Here is a 12,680-nt window from a genome sequence, read left to right as displayed (position 1 = left end):
AAAACGTATTTTGTTGAACGTAGGCGGCCTGTAAAACCACGGTTTCTTTTCATTTAAATTACTTCTGCTTTTGACAGTTGCAATGCAGATCTTTTCCCACAAGTTCAATAAAGACGAAGCAGATTGCTTCAGGGGAAAAGACAATAGAGTCTCATAAAAAACCCCCAACCCCCAAGAAAACCATAATTGTTGTGGTTTTAGATGAGGGGAAAGCAGAAAACAGGCGCCTGCGAACTCAATAATTGATGCTCTCAGCATTTTAGATTTTTTTGTATTTTTTGGAGTTTCAATAATTTTTCCGTGAGATAAAAAAGAGTTAATTCTCTTGCCTTCTCGGCCAATAGGAAAATTAAGAAGCACCTCACTATGAACGTGAGTTTGTGATTCGCTCCCTATCGGCCCAAACGGAGCTGAGGGGGATTTATTGTTTCTCTCAGCGAAGTGGGACGGAATAAAATTAGAGAGACAGAAACAACTTCCAGAAGTCAGCAGCAGACAACTGCTTTCATTTTTTCGAGAAATAACTTAAAGTTTCGACAAGAAAATAATCGAGCAACATTGTTTAAAAACTTAAACAAATATTTCTAGATTCAATTTTATAAATTTCTTTTCCCGTCAAAACTGAAGAACTACCCAACTGAAAAATCGCCTTGCAGCTCATCTCGATTTCACCACAATGTAACTGGTAATTAGTAAGCTGTAATTTTATATTTACTCTTTTATTAATTTAAGACTTTCAGCCAGCCAACTATTTTAAATTGAGACTTATAGCACAGACAGGTCTTAGGCATATATCTTTGCCTTCGATTTGTTATATCTTTTGTCAAGTTTGACTGGCATACATAAAGAGATCCCGTATTGTGAGATATGTAGCAGCCCAGCCAAATTTGATAACGGTACCATCAAAACCAATATCGGTCATTGGTCGTGGACGTTTTTTTTTCATAAGTAAACCAGGAAGCACTTAAATGCACTGCAGGGTCCCACGAATTGGTTTGTGATTACTTGCGGGATTCATAGTTTATACTGGAACAAGCTTTTTTCCTGAGAATTTTTTTTATAGATTCTTGTTGTCTTCATTTTGACTTTTTTCTGTCTTCAAATTGCCAGTTTGTTCATTTTTAGTTTTATTGTTTTCAGGCTACCCGATACTGTCTATGGCTGTCATATCACAAGACTTAGCCACAGTTCAAAAAATCTACCAATTGCACCGTCGGCTAGGCGTGCACGTGGATGACGTCACAAATGAAGAAGGCATAACTCCATATATGGAAGCTGTTAGACGAGACTACACAGAGATTGCAGAATTCCTTCGGATTGTAGGAAAAGCGTCTCCGTTAAGAGTGTCGCATAATGGACGCACTGTGGCAGAGGTCACAGCCGAGTTTCAAAAGGACAAGAATGACAGAATTGAGGCAAAGATTCGTGAAATGAGAATGATCAACCCCCCAAGATACAGGTATAATAATACTGAATACTGGTCATAATATCTGAACAATTAATCAACTATCGTTGCAATAACAAGGCAGTTGCGAATCTATGCATTGAGAATAGGCTACTTTTTTCTTGCCATGGTTGCAATTTAATGAGTTGTGCAAATGAAAACGTTGATTAACAAGCTACACGGGAGCGTAACTTTGCGATTGTTCAGAGTGTATGCTATAATATAGTAATGGAAGCCCTAGGCAATCAGAGCTCAAATTGCGGAGCTCAAATTGTCGAGAGATTACCTGAAATGGGTCCCCAAGTTTGGTACTTAATAACATCTTAGGTCTGTTTGACCTAAGGATTTGTATCCCAATGCTTGTATGAGTTTTACGATTCGTTTAGGGTCCTTTGTGGGGTTCAAGTCTCCTCAGATTTTACAAAATTGAGCAACAGAGAAATGTAAAATTGCTCACAGAACAATGACAGTCATAATGAAAGAGAAAAAGCATACTTTATTTATGATCCCTATTGGATCCCATCTCAAGTGCATCACAGTAAATTTTTTGATTAAAAAAATGAACTTTTTGATAAAACTTATTAGTGACATTTGGTAAAATTGATTGTTTTCAGCGGGCATAAAAGTTTGGTTTTGTATTAAAACTGACTGTAAAAATCTATCGTTAATAGAATAATTTTTAGTAGTCACAGAAGCTGTTTTTTTTGCCTAATAGTCCGACTTTTTGACTGTTTGGACTGAACAAGATAGTAAAAAATAAAGTTTCTATGTATTTTTCTTAGCTAAAAACAACTTGAATTGACAAACTTGTACAGTCATTGCAACTATTTTTTATCTGAACCTCATCCCGTTTCTAATCAACTCCACTCTTTTCTTTAAAAAATTAAATCATTTTTAGTACTACACAATCCCTCTCTAACTTTTAATTCATAAACTCAAGAATTCATTCAAACAGTTGGAGCTGCATTGTTAAAAATAGCCGAAACTTTTTAGTCACTTTGAAAATCGAACAGCTCCTTCTATTCATGAAATGAGTTTTATCAAAAATTTCAATTTTAGGCACAACTGCAGAAGATTTGACAACTGCAACCATATACTCAAATGGGCGTTTTTTGTTCTGTCAATTTTGACCGATCGATATATTCATCGTACAGAGTTGTGAAAAGTGTCATTAAAAAGCCGGTCCAGCGCGGAATATGGAATCAAAAAGGTTATTTTGAATTTCGTTTTCTGGAGCGAAATATCTTAGTTTAAATTTTTGTGAATATCAGACCAATTTGCGTTATTTTTGTTCACATTTTCTGGAGTTTTTTCCTAAAATTTCGTCAATTTTGCTAAAACATTAAAAATTGTTAGCAATAGATTTGTTGAGTTTAAATTTAAAGACAAAAAAGTCTTGTTGATTAATTTGCTATAATCTTTTTGGCTAAAAGTTTGGCTAAATATTTCATAATACAGCCTGTTCCATAAAACTTTGCCTAAATTAAACTTCTTTAGTGCGTTTTGGTTAAATTTGCCGGAAGCACACACCCAAAGACAACTAACACAATCTTTTTAAACTACATAGGGAGCTAGTACTACTTCCATTTCCATTGAGAGTAGTCCGGAGTAAAAAAATTTGTCGTTTTTTACCAACTTTACTCTTTGATTACAAAAAACGCAGCATCTATTTTTGATCTTTGATCTGACAAATTAAATAGATCTATAACTTTCGAAAAAATTGAGATTTCAAAATGGACGGAACGCAATAACCGGATTGGTTTTTTAATGCTTTTTTGTTAAGTAAGGAACAGATCAATTCAAATCAAAACTCACTGTTGACAGGTTCAATTGGCTTCCTAAGAAGTTCCAAACTTAATTATCTAGTTTTTATACTCGAAAGATTATGCTCGTTTTGAGTTTTAAGAATGTGTGATTTTTAACTAAACAATGGTTTATTGAACTTTGCACTATTTTTCTCTTAATTTGTTCCAATTTATTTTGGTGTCAGCAACGGAAGAACGTTTCTTATTCCTCTTTTTTCTACTGAGTTAAAATTCAATCTTTCTTGCAGCTTTACTCGTTGAGTTTCGGTTCTCTGGTTTAAATACTACTAGATTTCACAATTTTTAAAAAACTTTATGCCTTGGCCTGTTTTGCAGGATTTTTCGTCGTTTTGTCACATTATCACATTGTTGGCACATCACATTACATTGACTTTCCAAAAGAACATAACTGAATATATTAAAGTCTTTAAAGACAGAGTGGTTTTAACGGCTGCCACACCCCATTTTTGAAGAATTTAATCGAATTTTTAGCATCTGACTTTAACTGTCGTTTTTAATTTGCCTTTTAGTCTTATTAAAATTCCTGGATAATTACAATGACAGGTGTCAGAGTTTTTATGCAGGAATAAATTAGCCTATCTTCATGTTTGCGTAGATAGCTGATGGAGTTCACGACTTTGAAAACAATTCTTTTCGAAGAATAACGTTTTTCAACTTCATTTTGTCTTTTTGTCATGTTTCATGTGAAAAGCACCGCTACAATACATTGCTGTAGTCCAGTAAAAACAAGAACTACACTATAGAAGATTTCTAAAATTTGAGCAAATTGTTTGTGGTTTTATAAGGACAAATTGGGACGATTGGAAACAGGACTTCTTAGACACAAATCAGAGCGCTCTTTAAGTTAAACGAGATGGTTTTTGATATGAGAGGCTTTCTTTAAAAACAACAATGCGTAAATTGAATTGGGTTGAATATCGAAAAAATATATGAAGGCTTTTGATCAGATACAGATACTGTCTACACTACAGTTCGTCGTTCAGTTCAGTTGGAAAATAATTGTTGGAACACAAATTCAATAATTGTTGAATCAGATGTGTTTTTTGCGCAAATTGTTTGTGGTTTTATAACAACAAATTGGAGCAATAAGAGCAAATATTTTGTGATTTTATAAGAGCAAATTGTTTGTGGTTTTATAAGAACAAATTGGGACGATTGGAAACAGGACTTCTTAGACACAAATCAGAGCGCTCTATAAGTTAAACATTTTGGTTTTTGATATGAGAGGCTTTCTTTAAAAACACTAATGCTTAAATTGAATTGAGTTGAATATCGAAAAAAAATATGAAGGCTTTTGATCAGATACGGATACTGTCTACACTACAGTTCGTCGTTCAGTTCAGTTGGAAAGTAAGTGTTGGAACACAAATTCAATAATTATTGAATCAGATGGCCGGGCCGTATTTTCTTCAAAGATTTTTTCAATTAGTTGTAAATAGTGAGTAATATGATATTAGTCGCTAATTAGACGGCTTTTTCATCGAGAAGACATTTTTTTACCTTTATGCAAATCGAGAGAATGTTTTGTCAATTTTTTCGTAGATCAATTTACAACAAAAAAGCTGACAGCAAAACTGTTTTTTAAATATTAGTAATTTAGATAAAAACAGTACTCATAGCAAGTGTTGTTTATTGAGTCAAATTTGTTTTTTATCATTTCTTGAAGAATATTGAATATTTAAAGAATGTTAATCTTTGATTTTCAGGAGTTGTGTAAGACAAGACTGTTTTGCAAAATTTGGTATTGATATGTGTCTCTGCAACAAATGAAAAATTTTTTCTCTCGTGAAACAAATTTTGAGTTTAACCCAGTGTCTTGATTTGGATATCTTCGAATTACGAGGTTCTATATTTGTAAAGATAAAGTGAATACTTAACAATTATTTGCGTTTTCGCGCTAGAACGTTTGATCTGAGAACTCTAAGAAATTTTGTTACAACTTTTATTTTCTTGGTCAACAAGATTTTTATTGGTTGTGCTGTTTTTGATCTTTTGATTTCGTAATTGTTTAATGTAACGACATTTCTTTCCTTTGTTTCAGAAATTAACTTTAAAATAATCAAATGTCTAGTATAGTGTTTTTAATAGCTTTTTGTTTGGTTTGAGACACAAATCGAGATCAGAAGTTTGTATTCAGTACAAATCAATACAGACAGACAAGCTTACATGCTATTACAAGAAAGAAAACCAATCACTTTAGATCTTTCCGAAAAAATAACACTGCCTCCCCTTATGGTGCAAAGGGCGGTTCTTAATTTTTATGGTGCAAAGGGCGGTTTTAATGGTGCAAAGGGCGGTTCTTAATCTTAAATGTTTGACAAACGGGTGTGAAAACCTGATGAGAAAGTGCTGCTGACTTCTTGACAGAAAGTACCTCAAACTTAGTGGCCTTATTTTTCTACTTCGTTGCCTTCCTTTCGCACAATTGAGTTCTTTTAAAACTAAGAGTTGATTAAGACTTTTACCACGCGGATTTTTAGCTCTCTTGAAATTTTCAACAACTCTGCTTTGCCGTAGAGTTTGATAACTTCTTGATGGCGACAACAATGGGTTTGCTGGTTTGCTATTAATCATTCTCGTATCTTTTTTTCTGAAGGAGAGCTTTGAACGATGGTGGTATTTTAATGAAAACTGTGCAAATTCGATGGGATTTAGGCACTACATACTACCTGCTTGGTGGAATTATTAGAAAATAGTGAATGCGGGTGAAGACTCATATATATATTCAATGAAAAATGAAAAACACCCCAGCTTTTTGCGGTGGCTTATGTCGCTTCTAGTAAGATATTATTGTATTCGCTCCGAAATATCTCTGACCTCTTTCATTGCATTAATCGCATCGTTCAAAAATTCAACGTTCGAGATTCATTTTTAAATATTTTTTGCAGCCAAAAATTCAACACCAAGAGTTTACATAGGTATGGGAAAACAATTTTATCCTGCAAATTGACTTTAGTGAGATCCATCCAGAGATATCCCGACTCCCAGTTGCAAGTGGAGGAGGGAAAAACTTCCTTGATAGACACAGAAGCAAGTCAGTGTCGTTCCTCGCGTCTCGTGAGGACACAAGGGTCACTTTTGACAGTGAACACATTCTACTGCCAGTACAGTCCAGACAACACTTTCCATACAATACCTCGTCTGCTAACAATCACTTGAGGCTCTCCTTTGGCAAGTTTCAGATATTCAGGAACCCAGAATTTGTTCACACTTTCCAACCAAGGGCAAGGGAGATTAAAAGTGAAGCAAAGTTAGCAGCATTACAGTAAGTGGTTATGCATTTTATGGCCAGATAAAAGTAATAATCATTGTTTTATTGTGATCACTTCTTTTCCCCTAATGTTATGTCAAATTTTACCATCTGACAAGTTGACACAATTAATTTTCTGATTTCTCTGTTGGCTAACAATGCGATGATGATCAGCACATTATAAAAGTTTACAATAGTCCAAATTAATTTTCAGATGCACTTCAAGCCTGTGATTATCCCAGAAATCGATTCCTGTTTTTTCTTGAATTTGGAATTTCAGGCATTGCATGATAATATATTATAGGTAGGCGTGTTGGCATCACGGTTTGTTCCATTCTTCAAGCACCCGGGTTGAAAATTCTTAGTAGTCATGCAAGGATCATTTATGATGTAAATGAAATCATAACGTATATTTCCTAACACGATCCTAAAATGACTTCAAAGCAAGCATTCATGACACTTGTATGACTCCAGAGAAACTTTAAATGATAGATATTACTGCTCATAGATTGCAAGCATTTGAGAACCGGTAGTTGGATATTTGAAACTGCTGTAAACCGATCTATGACTTACATGAAATCATTTATGATCCATAAAATCATATAGGATCGATAACACTGTGCTCGAAAAGCAAGCATTCGAGAACCCATGAACGGCGAACCAGTACTGCTACAAGCCGATAAAAGACTACTAATAAATCATACATGATCCTTGTATGACCACTAAGAAAAGATATATGATCCTTGCATGACTACCAAGAAATTATATGATTGCTAAAAATCATATCTGGCCTTTTATGAATGTTAAGAATTTCTTATGATGAGCATCCTGGGCAATAAAGAAAACATTTTTTCTCTTCATGAGCATGTCTGAACAGGCTAGTATCTGTTTCTGCTAAATAACTGTGAAGTTTAGCTTTTCTCGCTAAAGAGTTTTCTACGCTTCCAGGGTCATCAGTATGGTCTCTATTTTTTGTGTATTTCCAGGGTCATCTGTTTTTCCATGGTCATCAGTATTTACAGGGTCAGCAGTATTTCCAGGGTCATCAGTATTTACAGGGTCATCTGTATTTACAGGGTCAGCAGTATTTCCAGGGTCATCAGTATTTACAGGGTCATCTGTATTTCCAGGGTCATCAGTATTTACAGCGTCATCTGTATTTACAGGGTCAGCAGTATTTCCAGGGTCATCAGTATTTACAGGGTCATCTGTATTTCCAGGGTCATCAGTATTTACAGGGTCATCTGTATTTACAGGGTCAGCAGTATTTCCAGGGTCATCAGTATTTACAGCGTCATCTGTATTTACAGGGTCAGCAGTATTTCCAGGGTCATCTGCATTTACAGGGTCATCAGTACCTACAGGGTCAGCAGTATTTCCAGGGTCATCAGTATTTACAGGGTCATCTGTATTTACAGGGTCAGCAGTATTTCCAGGGTCATCAGTACTTACAGGGTCATCTGTATTTCCAGGGTCATCAGTATTTACAGGGTCATCTGTATTTACAGGGTCAGCAGTATTTACAGGGTCAGCAGTATTTCCAGGGTCATCAGTATTTACAGGAACATCTGTATATACAGGGTCAGCAGTATTTCCAGGGTCATCAGTATTTACAGGGTCATCTGTATTTACAGGGTCAGCAGTATTTACAGGGTAGTCTGTATTTACAAGGTCATCAGTATTTACAGGGCGATCTTTTTTTTACAGTGTCAGCAGTATTTCCATGGTCATCAGTATGGTCTCTATTTTCTTGTATTTCCAGGGTCATCTGTAATTCCAGGGTTATCAGTATTTACAGGGTCAGCAGTATTCCCAGGGTCATCAGTATTTACAGGGTCATCTGTATTTACAGGGTCAGCAGTACTTCCAGGGTCATTCAGTGTTTACAGGGTCATCTGTATTTCCAGGGTCATCCGTATTTAAAGGATCATCTGTATATACAGGGTTAGCGGTAATTTTGCAGGGTCAGCAGTATTTACAGGGTCAGCAGTATTTCCAGGGTCATCTGTATTTACAGGGTCAGCATTATTTACAGGGTCATCTGTATTTACAGGGTCAGCAGTATTTCCAGGGTCATCAGTATTTCCAGGGTCAGCAGTATTTCCAGGGTCATCAGTATTTACAGTGTCATCTGTATTTCCAGGGTCATCAGTATTTACAGGGTTATCTCTCTTTACAGGGTCAGCAGAATTTCCAGGGTCAGCAGTATTTACCGGGTCATCTGTATTTACAGGGTCAGCAGTTTTTCCAGGGTCATCAGTATTTACAGGGTCATCTGTATTTACAGGGTCAGCAGTATTTCCAGGGTCATCAGTATTTACAGGGTCATCTGTATTTACAGGGTCAGCAATATTTACACGGTCATCTGTATTTACAGGGTCATCTGTATTTACAGGGTCAGCAGTTTTTACACGGTCATCTGTATTAACAGGGTCAGCAGTTTTTACAGGGTCAGCAGTATTTCCAGGGTCATCTGTATTTACAGGGTCAGCAATATTTACACGGTCATCTGTATTTACAGGGTCATCTGTATTAACAGGGTCAGCAGTATTTACAGGGTCATCAGTATTTACAGGGTCATCTGTATTTACAGGGTCAGCAATATTTACACGGTCATCTGTATTTACAGGGTCATCTGTATTTACAGGGTCAGCAGTTTTTACACGGTCATCTGTATTAACAGGGTCAGCAGTATTTCCAGGGTCAGCAGTATTTCCAGGGTCATCTGTATTTACAGGGTCAGCAATATTTACACGGTCATCTGTATTTACAGGGTCATCTGTATTAACATGGTCAGCAGTATTTACAGGGTCATCAGTATTTACAGGGTCATCTGTATTTACAGGGTCAGCAATATTTACACGGTCATCTGTATTTACAGGGTCATCTGTATTTACAGGGTCAGCAGTTTTTACACGGTCATCTGTATTAACAGGGTCAGCAGTATTTACAGGGTCAGCAGTATTTCCAGGGTCATCAGTATTTACACGGTCATCTGTATTTACAGGGTCATCTGTATTAACAGGGTCAGCAGTATTTACAGGGTCATCAGTATTTACAGGGTCATCTGTATTTACAGGGTCATCTGTATTAACAGGGTCAGCAGTATTGACAGGGTCATCAGTATATACACGGTCATCTGTATTTACAGGGTCATCTGTATTAACAGGGTCAGCAGTATTTACAGGGTCATCAGTATTTACACGGTCATCTGTATTTACAGGGTCATCTGTATTAACAGGGTCAGCAGTATTTACAGGGTCATCAGTATTTACAGGGTCATCTGTATTTACACGGTCATCTGTATTTACAGGGTCATCTGTATTAACAGGGTCAGCAATATTTACACGGTCATCTGTATTTACAGGGTCATCTGTATTAACAGGGTCAGCAGTATTTACAGGGTCAGCAGTATTTACAGGGTCATCAGTATTTACACGGTCATCTGTATTTACAGGGTCATCTGTATTAACAGGGTCAGCAATATTTACACGATCATCTGTATTTACACGGTCATCTGTATTAACAGGGTCAGCAGTATTTACAGGGTCAGCAGTATTTACAGGGTCATCAGTATTTACACGGTCATCAGTATTTACAGGGTCATCTGTATTTACAGGGTCAGCAATATTTACACGGTCATCTGTATTTACAGGGTCATCTGTATTTACAGGGTCAGCAGTTTTTACACGGTCATCTGTATTAACAGGGTCAGCAGTATTTACAGGGTCAGCAGTATTTCCAGGGTCATCAGTATTTACACAGTCATCTGTATTTACAGGGTCATCTGTATTAACAGGGTCAGCAGTATTTACAGGGTCATCAGTATTTACAGGGTCATCTGTATTTACAGGGTCAGCAATATTTACACGGTCATCTGTATTTACAGGGTCATCTGTATTTACAGGGTCAGCAGTTTTTAAACGGTCATCTGTATTAACAGGGTCAGCAGTATTTACAGGGTCAGCAGTATTTCCAGGGTCATCAGTATTAACAGGGTCAGCAGTATTTACAGGGTCAGCAGTATTTACAGGGTCATCAGTATTTACACGGTCATCAGTATTTACAGGGTCATCTGTATTTACAGGGTCAGCAATATTTACACGGTCATCTGTATTTACAGGGTCATCTGTATTTACAGGGTCAGCAGTTTTTACACGGTCATCTGTATTAACAGGGTCAGCAGTATTTACAGGGTCATCAGTATTTACACGGTCATCTGTATTTACAGGGTCATCTGTATTAACAGGGTCAGCAGTATTTACAGGGTCATCAGTATTTACAGGGTCATCTGTATTTACACGGTCATCTGAATTTACAGGGTCATCTGTATTAACAGGGTCAGCAATATTTACACGGTCATCTGTATTTACAGGGTCATCTGTATTAACAGGGTCAGCAGTATTTACAGGGTCAGCAGTATTTACAGGGTCATCAGTATTTACACGGTCATCTGTATTTACAGGGTCATCTGTATTAACAGGGTCAGCAATATTTACACGGTCATCTGTATTTACAGGGTCATCTGTATTAACAGGGTCAGCAGTATTTACAGGGTCATCAGTATTTACAGGGTCATCTGTATTTACACGGTCATCTGTATTTACAGGGTCATCTGTATTAACAGGGTCAGCAATATTTACACGGTCATCTGTATTTACAGGGTCATCTGTATTAACAGGGTCAGCAGTATTTACAGGGTCAGCAGTATTTACAGGGTCATCAGTATTTACACGGTCATCTGTATTTACAGGGTCATCTGTATTAACAGGGTCAGCAATATTTACACGGTCATCTGTATTTACACGGTCATCTGTATTAACAGGGTCAGCAGTATTTTTACTGTTTTTTGTGTGAATTATGTATGTGTTGGTGGGTTGATGGTTCGAAATGTTTTCTTATCAGATGGAAAAGATCTTTAATTAAAAATTGTAGTAATCTGGAGTCTGATAAATATTAAAGAAGCAATGCCAGGAGTAATGGTAGAATTTTTCTCACTTTTCAGAAACGCAAAGGACACAAAGTCAATTTCAAATGATAACGTGCATGAAGCTTTCGAACGACAATCTGAAAAACACAGCGACCTCTTGCGACCAAATTTCACAAATGAGCATGTCACGTTAGACTCACGCGAGCTGGCGCTGATGAAGAAAGCTGATCGGAAAGTGAAACGTCGCCAACAGAGGGCTAATAAATCTTCAGGTAGTGGTGGTCACCATGGTTACAACATCGTCATACCACAAGACATTCAGAAACTGTTCAGCAGTCAGAAAGAGAAGTCTTTCACACTTCGCAGACCCAGTGAAGTCAGAGTTGGCTCTCAGGTGGACGATTAACCATAATTACTGGGTGATGAACAATTAAATCAGTTTTGCCATTACCTATACAAGCTTATCTATCAATTAAAATTTTAAGATTGATCATTTTCTATTTGTGCTCTCGACTAGAAAGTATGAGCTAACGGCATTTCGATGGTTTTTCGTGCAAAAATTGGCAACTAATCCCCCAAAATCGAAGGATTAGATTAGAGTTGGCGACGAGATCAAAACATTAGAGCCAATTGCACTTTTCTCCAGTTCTCACACACTGTAAAATGCAAAAAATTCTGACCTATATACCAAAATTTGAGCATGTCGGACTTACTCGCACTCGCTTACTTTCCTGATCTTAATACATGTGTGCGGAAAACAGCGATATGCCGGCTATATATACTCGCGAAAATGTGTTTTTTTTGCAACGAAACGGGAATTTTCTTTGTATTAATTATGCAATATTAAGTTCCTGCTGCCTCGGAGACAGGATACTCAACTTGTATGCTTCTCGCAGAAAGTGATGTTTATCTTGTAAGATCTCCTGACAAGATGAAATGTTCGATTAAAATTTTTTAAGATCAAAGTGGTTATTTATTAGAGTTTGCAAAACGATGTGTTATCTTGAATGCATGGTTTTCGGCAATTTCCCTCAAGTGGAGCTCTGCTTTTTTTGTCTTTGTTTCATTTTTTGCTTAATTTTTGTTGTCTAGAAATTAACAGCAGAACTCTTTTTTGGTTCTAGATCTCATTCTAAAGCACTCTGCATCAAATTAATTTTTTTGGGAGTTTAGAAATCAGAATTTTAGAAATTAGAATTTAGAACTTTTATCAACGTTTGAACCGTGCTG

The 12,680-nt window shown here is 36.6% G+C and overlaps 1 protein-coding gene across 1 annotated transcript in view; it reads left to right on the top strand.

Annotated features, from left to right (window-relative positions):
* LOC142345459 (uncharacterized) overlaps positions 1–11,928 on the top strand; it is a 44,134-nt gene extending 32,206 nt beyond the window's left edge. Inside the window, exons 4-6 of the mRNA XM_075397518.1 lie at positions 1,141–1,459; positions 6,227–6,535; positions 11,526–11,928. Coding sequence (XP_075253633.1) covers positions 1,141–1,459; positions 6,227–6,535; positions 11,526–11,856 — 959 coding nt within the window. The 3' untranslated portion in view covers positions 11,857–11,928. The remainder of the gene's footprint in view (positions 1–1,140; positions 1,460–6,226; positions 6,536–11,525) is intronic.
* Positions 11,929–12,680: the final 752 nt, after the last annotated feature.

Source organism: Convolutriloba macropyga, chromosome 9, assembly GCF_964194025.1.
Source record: "Convolutriloba macropyga chromosome 9, txConMacr16.3, whole genome shotgun sequence".
Classification (NCBI taxonomy): Eukaryota; Metazoa; Xenacoelomorpha; order Acoela; family Convolutidae; genus Convolutriloba; species Convolutriloba macropyga.
This window is presented reverse-complemented; position numbering and strand designations above follow the sequence as displayed.